This window comes from Solanum pennellii, chromosome 1 (assembly GCF_001406875.1).
Source record: "Solanum pennellii chromosome 1, SPENNV200".
In the NCBI taxonomy this organism is placed as follows: Eukaryota; Viridiplantae; Streptophyta; class Magnoliopsida; order Solanales; family Solanaceae; genus Solanum; species Solanum pennellii.
The window spans coordinates 98,665,283-98,680,674 of record NC_028637.1 but is presented as its reverse complement, the minus strand read 5'-3'; the positions used below and the strand labels follow the sequence as shown (position 1 = coordinate 98,680,674).

General features: G+C 30.6%; 2 protein-coding genes and 2 non-coding genes across 5 annotated transcripts; 1 reads left to right on the top strand and 3 right to left on the bottom strand.

Moving 5' to 3' along the window:
• Positions 1-254: 254 nt before the first annotated feature.
• LOC114075770 lies at positions 255-370 on the bottom strand. The gene has a single exon (XR_003576159.1). It is a non-coding gene; the product is annotated as a U5 spliceosomal RNA (small nuclear RNA).
• A 911-nt stretch (positions 371-1,281) lies between these two features.
• LOC114075765 lies at positions 1,282-1,398 on the bottom strand. The gene has a single exon (XR_003576154.1). It is a non-coding gene; the product is annotated as a U5 spliceosomal RNA (small nuclear RNA).
• A 256-nt stretch (positions 1,399-1,654) lies between these two features.
• LOC107010386 (annexin D4) lies at positions 1,655-3,847 on the bottom strand. Its single transcript, XM_015210005.2, has 6 exons — positions 3,702-3,847; positions 3,012-3,184; positions 2,651-2,869; positions 2,291-2,518; positions 2,146-2,217; positions 1,655-2,021 (listed from the first exon to the last, which is right to left on the bottom strand). The coding sequence occupies exons 1-6, from the start codon at positions 3,745-3,747 to the stop codon at positions 1,809-1,811; spliced, it is 951 nt and encodes a 316-aa protein (XP_015065491.1). The 5' UTR covers positions 3,748-3,847; the 3' UTR covers positions 1,655-1,808.
• Positions 3,848-10,577: 6,730 nt separating this feature from the next.
• On the top strand, positions 10,578-13,794 carry LOC107011361 (annexin D3-like). 2 transcript variants are annotated; one of them, XM_015210828.2, is made up of 6 exons: positions 10,578-10,871; positions 11,222-11,385; positions 12,475-12,702; positions 12,874-13,086; positions 13,197-13,286; positions 13,401-13,794. In XM_015210828.2, the coding sequence occupies exons 1-6, from the start codon at positions 10,796-10,798 to the stop codon at positions 13,602-13,604; spliced, it is 975 nt and encodes a 324-aa protein (XP_015066314.1). In that variant the 5' UTR covers positions 10,578-10,795; the 3' UTR covers positions 13,605-13,794. The 2 variants fall into 2 exon arrangements, with proteins under 2 accessions (XP_015066314.1, XP_015066319.1); XM_015210833.2 differs by having other exon boundaries at positions 10,608-10,871; positions 11,240-11,385.
• The last annotated feature ends 1,598 nt before the right edge of the window (positions 13,795-15,392 follow it).

Sequence of the window (15,392 nt, the reverse complement as noted above, 5' to 3'; positions counted from 1 at the left end):
AGTTTTTTGGTGGATTCGGATATATCACTGATCCTTTTGGTTACTGCCAATATCCTGCACTTTTTAGTAACCATTTATTTACTATTTAATTATAATACGGATAGGAACTTCAATGAATATCCACATGGCAAATGGGAAGAGGGCCGGAGGCAGCAAATTTGGTAAGTGTTGTACAAATGTTCAACATCTATAAAAAAAAAAGTATCATTCCATAATTGTTAGAACTTATAAATGATTGAAACTTGAGTTGTTGGAGCCTCAAAAAAGAGAACCCCTTCAAAAATTAGCGTATGCCACTAATTGCAGCGCTCACACGGTATTCTTTAGTAAAAGGCGAAAGAATAGTTCGCTATGTGCTCACTGCGTGGCTGCGTGGTTTTTACGAACTGACTGTGCTGGATTTGTATATTGCGGCAACTTTTGAATTTACTGGTTGTTTATCGATGTGGTAACCTTCAGATCGCCTCACTTCTTTCTTGGTGATTCTGAAGAATTATATGCTCACAAGGTGACTTGAATTTCCTATGCAGGTTTGGTTCTGAACTTGCCCAAATTACTTATAACAACATCCAAATTAACTATTTATACATATTCAACAGATTTCCTAGTTCACATACTTGGCTTAAATAAAAGTTACCTGGTTGTATAATATTGTAGTTCCGCCCTTGACTTTAAGTTGACCTTACAATGGCATTGAGTTGTGTGATGAACACTACTTATAAGTTATGGTATGGTACTTGCAGTTTCTAGTTGTTCAAATTACATCTTGTATGGTAGCTTTAAACAGTGGCGGATCAAAGATTTAAAGTTAATGGGTTCTGAACTAGCCAACCGAATCAGCATATTATACTATATTCATCCAAACTCGTATCCAATATTGTAGCTCTGCCCTGACTTTAAGTTAAGACTTAGAATGACATTGAGACCTCTGAAATTAGTTATCTTCCCTACTGCCTAAGTTAGTATAAGTATTCCTTGCTTTGACCTCCACTTTGGCTGTGTTTCTGGCAATCAATTAACTAACTTTGTTGCGAAGACACAAGGGCATGTACCCAAATTTTACCATTTAAAAACGCAATGATAAGTTAAAATCAAGAAGCTAAAACTATGGTGTTGAAATAGCTCATTAGAAAAATGGATACACTTGACATAAAATGAGTGAAAGACTTGATAAGAAAAACAAAGGGAGAAAAACTAGCATTTGGGAACTTGGAACATCTGTTTGTAATCGGACCAATAAAATGGGGTATGGTATGAAATTGTTAAAGACTAGAGTTGTTGGGGTCTCAAAGTAGAGTGCCCCTCCAAAAATTGGCGTATGCCACTAATTGCAGCGCGCACACGGTATTCTTTAGTAAAAGGCGAAAGAATAGTTCGCTTTGTGCTCACTGCGTGGCTGCGTGAGTACTGTTGTAGATCTGCGCTGCACATGTATATTTCGGTAATGTTCGGTTTACTTCTTGTTTATCGATGTGGTATTCGCTCCTCTCTTTTTTTGAAGGCATCAAATATTGTTCACTCTGCTTCTTCCTTTTCACTACAATACTTATATTATCGAAAATCGATTTCAATTTCTATGCAGGTTTGGATTTTAAATTTCATTTTCTATGATAGAATAGAATAGATGCTTGGATATAGCAATTGCAATGATAAATTGAATCAAGAAGCTGAAAACTGTGATATTGAAATTGCTCATTTGAAATGGGAACACTGAAATCATACATAAATTGAGCAAAAGAAGATCAAATGGAAACAAGCATGTGAGAACATGGAACAACTTTGGATATGTCAAAATCTAGGCCAAATAATTAGTCAGATTTTGCAATTATAGTGAGCAAGAAATCCTTGTAGCTTCCATTAGCAACTTCTGCAATCTTTGCAGCCAAAGTAGTTCCATATTTGCTCTGAAATTCTTCTTTGATTTGCTTCATATCATCATCGTCTGCTCTTGACACTATGACTCGGGTAACTGAGTCTTTAGCAGATTCATCCACATCCAATCTTAGGGACGCGATCAAAATCTATGCAATAAGAGATTGAAAAAAGAGGGAAAAAAAAATCAAATAGATAACCAAATTAGTTCAAACAAAAAAGGGAGAAATACAGTATGATGCATTATCTATCAGTTTTGTGTTTGCTATTTACCTTGCTAAAGTATGCTTTAGGTATACAAAGGCATTGAACAACTTGTTTCAAGGTCAAGTCACACTCAAGATCCTGAAGAAAACAATAAAAATTGAGACTGTATTATAAGTGTCGGTGCATAGAAATTAAACTCTCTTTTTCTTACCTCGTCCAAGAAGTTGCCAGTGATTTCCTTGTAATGGCTATAGATGGCCTTAAGATGGAGCTTGCTTCTTGTCGAAAGGATCCTCACAATCTCTTCATCCTCATCAATCAGCTTCTTCTTGTTAGCATTTTTTATTGCATTTACAAAAATCTTAGCCTCAGATTTTGCAAGATCATCGTTTACTCTTGGACCTTCATAACGGTAGGAACTTACAAGAGCAACTAGAAGCTGTTTGTCATTAAAAAAATGGTAAATCACTAATCGAGAACTTTGAACAAATATCATTAATCGGTAACTTATAAGAATGATAACTCACGTACAATCACAATTCACATATTAAATCCGTAAAATGACGGGTACCTTTCTTTCGGGACTTCGAATATGGAAGGCAATGTCTTCCTCAATTGAGTGTTCAAAAAGGGAATGGTAGGCTTTTCTGGCTCCAAGAAGATCTTCAGAGGATCGAGTGCAAGCAATCTCAATGAGAACATCATGTTTAGGTACTTGCAATAATAATGCTTCCTTGAACAAACGAGCATCTCTTTCCCATGGGTGCATTGTGTACAAAACCACTGCATCCTAAAAAAATTTGGAGGGAAGAAACTTATAAGATCACAAATACTATATGAATAGAGAGAGAGCATTACCTTACTCCTCCCGACATTGGAAGGAAGGTAGAGAGGTTGTTTCCAATAATTAATATAAAAATGTATCTAAATACCTTAAGACGCAAAAACTCTTGACGAAGCTGGAGGATATGTTGATCATCCCATCTCTGGAACTGTCGTTTGTCTTCTCTGAAGAATCCAGGAGTGCTTACCCTGTACGATTCCCTCTGATGCCGATTCCATTTCCCCAGTGTTGAGATGAATAAGTTCTCATCCACACCAAGTCCTACAAATTTTATCAATTTTCAGTTATAATTCAACTCCATGCCTCACTGGATGCCTTAACAACTGTTACACCGGTAAATACTTGCATCTTAGACTAAACATTTTAACATTAGAAATTAAGCGAAAATACGTATAAGCTAACTATGTTTGAGAGATAACTTTGCTTACAGTCATTGATTAGATCTATAACTTCAAGATATTACCTGGCGTGTTCAAGACGATGAAATTACAGGGCAAATTCAGAATACTCAAAAATCTAAATTCCACGTACAGTCAAATCAAACAAATTGAAACAGTGAATAGTCACTATAAAGGGCAATTTCCATTATCAGACACAAAAAAAGCACATGAAATCACAAATTATACAGATCGGCAGAATCAGATGTAGAACACAACTTCTCAGAGGAAGTGAAGATCCAGTGAGAGTTTAGTAGTAAAAACTTGAAGAAAATCCAACTTTTAACTCTAATAAACATTTTCAAAAAATCAGTTATAGAAGGAAGAAAATGGAAAAGAACCTGAGAAAGCTTTGGTAAGAGCTGCATACGAATTTGCCTCTGCCATTTTTTTTTCTTTTATTTTTCTCTGTTTTTGAGTTTTTGTCTCTTTGTGTGCCTGTGAGAGAGAGGAGAGCTGATGGATGCTGTGATTCAATTCCAACCACATTTATATGGGTTATTAGGGGTACTTCTGTCATTTAGGTATTACCGGCCGGTTAGCAAACCAGTAAATGACCAAAGTAGCCTTCGATGTAAAATTATAAGGGCCCGTTTGGCTATAAATTTTGCAAGTAAAACTTGGGAAAAAACTTGACAAATTTTGTTTGTCCATACACTTTTTTATTATTTGGCAAATTTTTTTGGCAAATTTTCCAAATTCCCAAATACTAGAAAAAACTAGTATTTGGGCCAAATTTCATTATTTGGAAAGTTTTAGAAATTCAATTTTTACCCTTAACTTTTTATTTTACAAAAATAATATATTTATTGACACCAACCAATTCAATTAGCTCCCTTCTACATGCATTCTTTTGATTTCATACATTCCTTTATTACAGTTAGTCTTAATGAACTAGCTACTAAATAAAACATGAATTGCATTTATTTTATTTTGGTAGATAAATATTACGTTGTTGATGCTGGTCTACGGAACACAAGTGGATTTTTAGCTCCATTCATTGGAGTGCGCTATCATTTGCAGGACTACCGAGTAAGTGAAAGAGAGCCTAAGAATGGAAAAGAGCTATTTAACTATAAACATACTTCTCTGCGCAATGTAATTGAAAGAACTTTTGGTGCATGGAAAAGTAGATTCAGAATACTAAGACAAGGCATGAACAACTATGAATGTGACATGCAAGTGAAAATAGTAATTGCTTGCGCTGTATTGCATAATTTTTTACGTGAACACCAAAGTAGTGATGGAATATTCAATGAATATGAAAATGATGATATGGTTGTTGATGAAAGTGACGAACTACTGGCTCAGGGTAACAACATCGCTTCATCTTCTCGATCGTCTGATTCGAAAATGTAAGCTCATCGAGAAGAGATTGTTCATAAAATGTGGGAAGATTATATTAAAGAATAGGTTGAACTCTTTCAGATGAGAAAGCATATGTTCTTCAGTGATTGCAATATTTATTTCCTTTTGTTTTCTTCTCTTTTTTTCCCTGAATTTATATTAGTTGTATTTTCATTATCATGATTTGTACCAAGACCTTTTCACTATACGGATATTTACTGTAATGATTCTTGTTGATTTGTTGCGGAAGTCATAAATCTTGTTACGTGAGATTTCTATTGTGCTATGTAATACAAATTTATGGTTAGTTTGATAGTTTTAAAAACTTATGGGTATAAATCATATTTCTTAAAAAAATGAAATATGTTTCTCAAATTCTATGGCCAAACACATGGTAAAATTTCACCCAAATTTTCATCCAAATAATATTTGCCAAAAATATTTGAATATTTATGGCCAAACGCTAGCTAAAGATGTGGCCATTATTTAATTCCTGTACTTCCCCTTCTTCAAAGTACAGAGTGTAAATTTTTTTTAAAAAAAAAGAAAAGTCGTTAATTATTTTAATTAAAGTCTAATCTTTAATATTATTTCTTATTAATTAATGTTTCAATAAATATTCGGCTATCTGTTTTTTATGCTTTTATCTACCTTTGGATATTTCCATGTTAGCAATTGGTTCTATCCTTTTTAATTGAGCTTCTTCATAGATCCAACAATAGTTTTGATAAAATATGCTTGCATTTTACGCTGCATATACATCATATTTTTTAAATAAATTAATTGTTGGAATTTAAACTAGTGATGTACAATTTAATTTCAAGAGGACTTATCGCTGTGTTATCAACTTCTTTTTGTTATTGAGGAGTTTAAAATATATGTATTTTCAAAAATTTTACTTTATATAGATCGTATAATTTTTTATCGAGAAAGTTCAATAAATCCTGAATATCACGTGGAGTCCGACCCCTACTACTTAGCTACTATTACGTGCCAAATGTTTAAAATCCATGTTATTAAATTTTCATATGATAAATTTTACTTCTACCATCGTTCAATAACTTACATGTACTAAAATCTATTTTAGTAGTTGTACTTATTGAAAGCAACTTATTCAAAATAATAATAAATAGTAGCGTTATTTTGAAAAATCAAAATATAATTAATTATTTCTTTTTTACTTTTATCTTTACTTCATAAAACGATAAGAAACTAACATGATAAAAAAAAGAATAATAAAACAAAAAGAGTAAATAAAGATGAATTAGTCAAATTATTCTTTTATTCAAAATTCTTTTCTAAATCCTAAAAAAAATATGACAATTAAAATAAAATGGAAAATATTTACTATAGTTAATGATAGTAAAGGGACAACATAGAAGACTAGCTAGAAATTGATGTAGAACATCTACAACCTGTGTTTCTCCGTAGAAAAACACGTTTACGTCGTATTGAAGATCGGTAAAAGGACTTCGTTGGCGGTACAATGATAAAATTATTTCACTCTTTATTAATAGATTATTTGTTCGAACTTTGAGTATGAAAGAAATCCTATAAAAACATTACCTCTGAATGAGCTCTATAATGCGAGATTCAAATTTAATTAAGATTTTAACTTGAGACACTGGATAATCGGGGGAGAAAAAAAGTAAAAGAGGATTGCTCGATATTTGAATAAGAATATATAAAAAAATGAGATTAATTTCATTTTATGTTTGATTTTAGATATTTATTAATTTTAAATTATTTTATTTTATTATATATATTAATATAAAGATAGGATAAATAATTTTATCCGTAGTTATCTCATCTGGCATATACCAAAAGATTCTAAAATTGAAAATTTTCTAACTATTATACCCCACCCTCTACGAGAGAAAAACAATGTTCCCTCCATCTTACAATTTACATTACTTATCCACTTTTACTTTAAACATTTCTAAAGAAAAATTATATAAATACGAAATTATTTTAACTAAGTTATCATTTGTTTTTTTTTCAATACACTTTATATATAGCCCTATTCATCAATTCTAAATTGAACAACGAAGAATATTTTTGAAATTTTATAATATTTTTATAAAGAATTAATTTTAAATGAAAATAATGTTTTTAATTAATTTTTTCTATAAATGAATAGTAATTCTAAAAAAATAATTTTAACGGCATCAACAATAATATAAAAGGGGAGAAGTGTTAAAAAAATACTACTGTACTTTTTTTTTTAAAAAAAAAGGTTGTTGCACGAGAATCACAAGGTTCTTCATACAGTCTTTCTTGCTTTTATTTATCTCCATTATAATTATTTTTGTCCATATTATGTCAATTATTATCAAGACAGCCATGCACGGGGAGGTTGCTTTTCCCTATGTCATCTCAAATATTATAAACTATTTAAATATTAAAAATAAATACTAATATTTAACAATAAAAATAAAATAAATGTAAAATAATAAATTTTATTTTATTTCTTAAAACTAAACAAATTAAAAATTAGTATCTACTTTTATTATAGCGTGAATAAGTAAAGTGAGGACATAAATAGTACTATCAAATATGAACATGAAGACTTGACTTTATAAAGATAGGAAAATCGCATTAAATAACAACAATAAAAGAGAAAGTATTAAAAAATGGGACAGGTGTGGAATTATTAAATTGTGTTGATATATGGCAATAATGGCATGTGTGAAAGAGATATGTGCAACAACTTAGCCAACTCTCTCTCTCTCTTTTTTGGTAATTGTTTAAGCTATCTTTTTATTTCCATGTATCTTATTTATTTTAAGTAAAATATCAAAAAGATAAAAAGAAAGAAAGAAAAATATTCATATACTGAATTAAACTATATTTCCATGAGGAAAAAATGGTACAACAACGATTGAGATTTTTTTCTTTTGACTCAAATTCACCTTAAAAGTGAAAGTGAGGTGTGATTATCATCTGAACAATTTTCTCTAATTAAATAATACAAATAATTAAAAGTTGAAATAAATGTGAAAGGAACTTGAACGATATAGCATGAAAATGACTCATCATGATAAATAAGTATAACCCTCCAAGCTACAATTTATTTAGTACAATAAATTATTTTGCTTATTTCATTATCTTCAAGTGTATAGTTCAAACCTTCAGCTCATTCACACTATTCTACTCTTTTTCCCCTTATCATATGTCATATCGTAATTATTTGTCACTAGTACAGATTTATCGTGACACATTAATTTCATTTTAAAATAAAACTAATATTCCTATGATTTTTTTAAAGAAAATGAAACGATTAAAATAAAAAGCAAAAAAAACTCAATCGTCTCCGCCATCGTATGTGATAGATGGTACGTTGATGTAGTCGTCTTACCTGCAGGATACTTAATAGGGACCATTTTTTCAACAGGGTACTTAATTGTGAAAACAGAAAGGACTAAAAATATCTTCATCAATCTATTTAATTGGATTTAGCATTTATCAGTACCCTCTGTCAACTTATTGGTCCAACAACGTTCCTATAATTATTTCTTGGTTCACATTTGTCCTTAGGTTCTCACATCACCAAAAATAATACATATGATAGACATGACATTGAAGTGAAACATAATTATTAGTTTCATACTCAAATTATTGACAGTCTTATTTTGCTTGATTATTAAAGTTAAATATACACCCCCGATATCTTGCAACATATATTACTGAAATTATCCAAAAATTCTCATCAAGTTTAAGAGTGTTTCAAGACTTCTCTCGATTTTTATTAAGAACTACAATACAAGAGTTTCAGATCACTTGTTATGTCATGTTGCATATCAGGAGTGTATCAAAGATGTCTTTAAGTTTAGTTAGTCTAGTAAAAAAATATTTTTACGACTGTCAATAGTTTAAAAATAAAACTAAAAATTGAATCAAATTTATAAATATTTTAAATACTTCTTTCTAAAAATAATGTTGTTATAATCTTTAAATTTCAGATTCACACTCTGTATAGTATGAATTGAATATGTCAAAGCCATTTTGTTAAATAGGACACGTAAGAGATAAACAATTATTGTTATATAGTATCTCTTAATTTTCTTTGTTCCTCTTGAGCATATGAAACACATGGGTGACAAAAAGTTCCATCATATTTTACGTTTTATTAGTTGTGCAACTTTTACTGGTGACTGATGAGATGGAACCATCAATGTAATTATTTATACATCCTCCTGCTTATGAAAGTAAGAGGAAAGAGACAAGATCTATAAGTTCCCAATGTGATTTTCAATTTTATATCCCTCGTTATATTTTGGTTCTTTTAGAAATGCAATATAAAATTATAATATGAAAGTAGATTATATTAAGTTAAAGTTTAATAAGATACTCAATTTGAATATCTTATGTAAATTTCACTAAATTACAATAACTAACAAGATTCCTCAAATCTTATTAAATGATCTTAAACAGATTTTGATATATTGATCTTAAGGCATCTTCATATTTCTTCTATAAATAAATATTTGTGATTACAAACGTTTTAATATACGCAATTTTATAAAGATTCACTAATTAATAATAATAATAATAATTAGTTATTCTTTAATATAATCATTTCACGTAATACAAACAATCTCTTCGCGTCAAACATTAGTCTTTCTTTTGTAAAATTAAAATAATGTATATCTTATTTTTTATAAAGTATAAACTTTAGAGTTAAGTTTTACATTTAAAAAAATTAAATCACGATTTAAAATCTCATATCATGCTTTTTAGAAAAAATGAGATTTTAAAAAAATAGGATTATGTTTGTATATATATATATTTTTGGCTTCTTTTTCCTTTTTTTTTTCTTTTACTTTCTTAGATTCCTGATAACTTTCTTTCTCATAATTTTCCCCTATTATTTTAATTTGTTTAGCCTAAACCCATTTTAGACTATTTACTTGTCCATATGTGAAATGGACAATACTAAACATAAATTTGATATAAATAAAGCAATCGTCTAATATCATTATGTAAGAAGATATTTCTTATGAGCAAATCAAAGGGTAGTTGTTGAACCCCTAAATAATTTGATTAAATTATTATTACATAATTGACTTTACATTTTTAAATTTTTAACTATATTATCTTTGATCATTTTAAATATTTTAATTTGATACTTTATTAATATAGTTGTTAGTCACAGTCCACGTGTGAAATCCCAATAATTTAATACGTTATTATTGCGATTATGACTAAGCTCTTTAAATTATCCATGTGAGTAACTTAAAGGTGTCATGTTCTAGACATTTCATCGAAAGGGGGACTTCTTTTCTAATAATTCATTCAAGAAAAAAAATTATTTCCATTTCATTTCAGATATTGCTATACTATATAAACAATTAAAAAAATATCAAAAGTAAAATTTCTTTTTGCCAACGTGTTTCTCTCTATATTTTTTAATTGAAAAAATTTGAACTCGATTTTTTTAGCTGAAAGGAAGACGACGCACAGCCGATAATACCTAGGCTAATTGGAATTAAATATATTAACAAGAAGATATATCTATAAAAATAAGACTACATTGATTTTAACAATTTTGAAATGTTATCCTATAAAATGGAGTGTAATGTTTTGGATTTTTAAAAAGGCCAAATATGTGAAGCCTAAAAGGAAAAAAAAAACAGAAATAAATGTTGGACGGCATAGGACCAAGGTGTGTTTAACGATCAATTAGAAAGTAAATTATTCATATAAGATATAAATATAAAAATTAATTATATTTATGATTAAATATTTAACTATCAACTTAGAATTATAAAGGAGTCCATCGATGACTCTTCAAAATTAACACCGAAAAAAAAAATGGACCACGTGCATGTATGATAAGGAAAAATAACGAGGGAGAGGAGTTTGAAGGAAGTGAAATTCAATGTTGGGGGCATTAGAGTCCAAAAAAAGATAAGGGCAATATGGGTAGTGTGATTTTAAAAAAGTTGAGGGGTAATCTTTGAGCTACATGTCTTTACTTTATTTTCCTTTTTGCCCTCATTCTCTTTCACGAAGGTGAGAGGGAAAAATAACTGAAAGTGTTAAAAAGAGAAACAGAGCAAAACTTACAATTTCTGGGGTGAAGAAAATGGCTACACTGAGAATTCCAGATGTTGTTCCTTCTCCAGATGAAGACTCTGAAACTCTTATGAAATCCTTCAAAGGTCTCTCTACTTTTCTCTTCCTTTCTCAGTTTTACTTTCCCCTTTTCATATGTCATATATATATATGCATGCTGTGTGCGTTCAAGTAGCTTCAATTTTCAACCTAATTTTTCATTCCAAATCCAAATTATCTACTCAACAAGTTGTTGAAACATTTTTTTTTTTGTGTTGAAGCTGGGTTAGCAATGGCAGAGACAAAATTTTCATAGAGAGATTCATCATTTAATATAAATATAGCAAATCTGAGCTGCTGATAGCAATTTGGTTCTGTACGGGTTGATCCATGTGCATATTAAAAAAGTGTTTTTAATATGTCTTATTGTTGTTCGTTGTTATAAAGACGGGATTAGTTTTGTGGTTGTGTGTAGGACTGGGAACTAATGAGAAGTCAGTGATATCGGTGTTGGGACACAGAAATGCAAGCCAGAGGAAGAAGATCAGAGAAACCTATCAGCAACTTTACAACAAGTCCCTTATAGATGACATTAATTCTGAATTATCTGGTGATTTCAGGGTACAATCCGTTTTCTTGCTTTTCCTAGACCTAATTATTTTGTTCTCTTCCGTAATCGACTCACAGTTTGATTGCATTAGATCATTTGAAGTTATTCCATAAAGGCCGCTTCTCATATTTAACTTTGCTTTTCTTTGGATTCTCGTTTCTAGGAGTATTATTTTGAGGTTAAATCAGGAGGTTTGTGAATATTTGACATATGTTTTTGTTACTCCTAAAATGGAATAGTTCTTACTGTTATTTTACAATTTGAAAGAAGATCCATTTGGCTCAAGAAAGATCTTAACTATTGATCGTAGGCCTTAAATCTTGTGCTAGTCAAAATGACGACATTGTGACATTAGATTAACTTTTAAATAGCACCCCTGCTTACTAGAACTCATAGTCCATTAATTGGATAATAATTGCTCTTTTCATGTTTCCTTGATAATATTTAGTATTGATGATTGTCCTTGCTTCTCCGTCTCCTTAAATCATTTCTAGTGGGTGAATCATAAGTAGAGGAGTAATCTATGCCTCAGACAGATTCTCTCCGGAATAATTTTTCAGTTGAGATCTTCATATAGTTACTATTGACCAAACTCCGAGCTCAACTTAAAATTGAGTGTGTCATATTTTTAACCACTTGATCTTGTAGCTGGTGAATGTGACACTTATATCAATTACTATATTTTTGACTTCCTCCTCTTGCTATACCTATAATGCGTTCGATAATGGTAATACTAATGAAGCTTCAATAATCAACTAAATCCAAGCAAGGGGGGTGTATGTGTTGGGTAAGGCGGCATTATATCCTAGCTTTGAGGTAGATTAGTTTCCCTTGTTTGATGAACCTCTAGCTGGGAAGGGTCGAAGGGGTTGTTGACACTCCTATTTCTTGGACCCCAAAGGAAGATTCTAGCCCTGTTACGGCGAACAGTTTCTCTAAATGCTAGTGTAAATTTCCGCGAGTTATAGCTTATCCCTTGTTATGTTTCTACAATGCCAATCAGATTACTATATCTGCAGCAGAATGCAATTTCAGTCTCCATATGAACATGGTTATTCCCAAGACTTCAAGTGCTAATTTTAGCTTTTCATGCGTGACAGAAAGCAGTCATCCTATGGACATATGAGCCTTCTGAAAGAGATGCACGGCTAGCAAATGAAGCCTTAAAGTCGAGAAAGAAAACCATCACCCAGTTGCAAGTGATAGTAGAGATAGCTTGTGCATCATCTCCTGATCATCTGGTCGCGGTGAGACAAGCATATTGTGGCCTTTTCAACCGTTCACTTGAAGAAGATATCACAGCAAATGTCCCAATGCCTATACAAAAGGTACATATGATCACTTGTAGTCAGATCTACTAGCTGAAGTATACAATATTCCTAACCAATTTCCCATGTATTAACAGTTAAATAGTACTCTTTCTGATGATAATTGTTTTGCTATGTTGAGTTGCATTATACTGACTTCTGTGAAATGACGTGTTGTCTGGATGTTGCCAGATTCTTATTGGTCTAGTCAGGTCCTATCGATATGATAGAGAATTGGTGGATCCTAGTACTGCAAATGAAGAAGCTGCTATCCTTCGTGAAGCCATACGGACAAAACAGTTGGATCATGACAATTTTCTTTTCATACTCAGCACAAGGAATGATTATCAGCTTAGAGCAACTTTTGACTGCTACAAGCAAAATTACGGGTTCTCCATTGACCAGGTTACATTTCTCGCTAGCTGCCTATGTAGCCTTCCTTTCATAGAGCTTCTTGTTCATCTTGTCTCTTTTAAGTGCTTTTCATTTTATCTATTTTAATTATTCATTTACAGGACATTAAGAGCTGTGGAAAAGGTCTGTTGGAATCTATCCTGAAGGTGGTTATCTGGTGTATCGAATCGCCAGAGAAACATTTTGCTGAGGTAATTAAATACGTAACAGCATTTGATATATAGCATCTGGTAATTCGGTTTTACAGATCAATGTCAGTATTGTACCTTCTTTACAATATAATCTTGTATGCTGGAATTGGTCAGGTTGTCAGGGCCTCGATTGTCGGATTTGGAACTGATGAGGATTCTCTAACGAGAGCCATTGTAACTCGAGCTGAAGTTGATATGATGAAAGTAAGGGGAGAGTATATCATCGCGAACAAAACTAGTCTTGATAATGCAGTTATTGACGACACATCAGGTGATTACAGGAAGTTCCTCATGACACTGCTTGGTGCTAAAGTGTAGACCTGATCATTATATTGTTGTGTTTCAATACTATGCTACTACTTTGTATGATTTATTCGAGAATGCTATATGCGCATTATTGGGGTGGTTTTGCAGTGAAATATTTAATAATTGGAGAGTGAATTTGTATATAAGTTTGTGGTTTGTCACTTGTTTGCGAGTTAATAGCAGCTTTTATTTTCTGATGAAATGGAACATTGCTGGGGATTTTTATAGCCAAAAGGAAGAAAAAGAGAAAGAAGTTCAATAAGCTGACTCTCTTGGGGCAAAGAGAAAGTTATAGAAACAAGAGTAGCCCAATGGATTTCCCACCAACCCAGCAAAGAGTGGCCCTATCAAGGCCCAAAAACAAAATTCTGTTTTTTGTAAATGAAATGATCACAATAAAAAGTGCAGAATTGTAAAGTAGGCATGGATTACATCAACACTTTATTTTTGGGGAAAAATTACCTAAGTTTAATTTCTTTATTCTCTATTTTTTCCTACCTTTTTAAAATATTATTAAAATTCCTTCTTTTTTCTAAATCTAAAAACTAGTGGATACATAAAAGTCACTAGCCAAATTCACATTCACCACTCTCTTTTTCACTCCTATTTTCTCTTCCTAAATTCACTCCAAATTCTTAACAGTTACAAAATTTATATCCAAATTTAATTTTCAAAAAGTTTAAACTAATAAACATTAAAAAATTTAAAACTATTTTTTTAAAATTAAAAACTAACCAAAAATAAAAATGAATTAAAAGAGGAGTATTTCCTCTTTAATATAATCCTTACAACTAATTGGGTTTGTTGAAAACACTTCCCTAATTAACTTTAGGTTGATTTTTTATTATTGCATCAATTAATTTGTTAGTCATACCATTTTTTAGGAATGTAAAGTGGATGCAACTAAGCATTTAGCGGCAAAAATAGTCATTAGTTTTTGCATTATATGTTTAAAATATTATTTTTATTACTCGGAATAATATTTAATCGTTATATAGTAATAACTGGAAAATGAAATAAAATGAACTACATATTTAAACACATGTCATGCGTATATTGATTTGATGTAAACACTCAGTGCGGATAAGTTTTTTTCGTAATAACTCAATTATAGAAATAATAAATTAAATAAACAATTGTCGGATACATAATTAATTCCACTTTCTTTCTCCCATTTTCAAGTCATAAATCTCTCAACAATTATTTTACATTAACTAAAATTTTAATGTATCTAGTTAATTTTGTTTCTTAATTAATGTATAATGCCTTTGTTTCAACACTACGATACATTACAATTAGTTTATCATGTTCAAATATCAGTTTTATACATAATCCTAGTTAGTTTTGATACTTGATATAAAACTTTTATCAAATGTATCATTTATCATGTATCTAGGTGTGATTATGTATGTTCTACCTTATTCAAATTTGAAAGGATACGTATCGGTACACAGTTCAAATTAAATGTTGATACATAAACTTTTGTGTTATCATCATAAAAAAAATATGCTATTTGGAATACATATCCCTTCCTTATTTTACTCCACAAACTCTCCTTATTTTTTAGTCACAAAATTTTGATAGTTATTTTCTCAGTTTGAAATTCAAACTTAATCTCTTTTCTATAGGTTAAGAATATTTTTTGAAAAAGAGTTTTAAAATGATATTTATGAGTCTTTTACATATTTTTAAAATATTCCAAAATTTATAATAAAATAAGTGAACTTTAAATTTTCAAGACTAATACGTAAATTATAAAAAAAAAAAGCAATAGTATTAGTTATTATCTGGTATTAATTA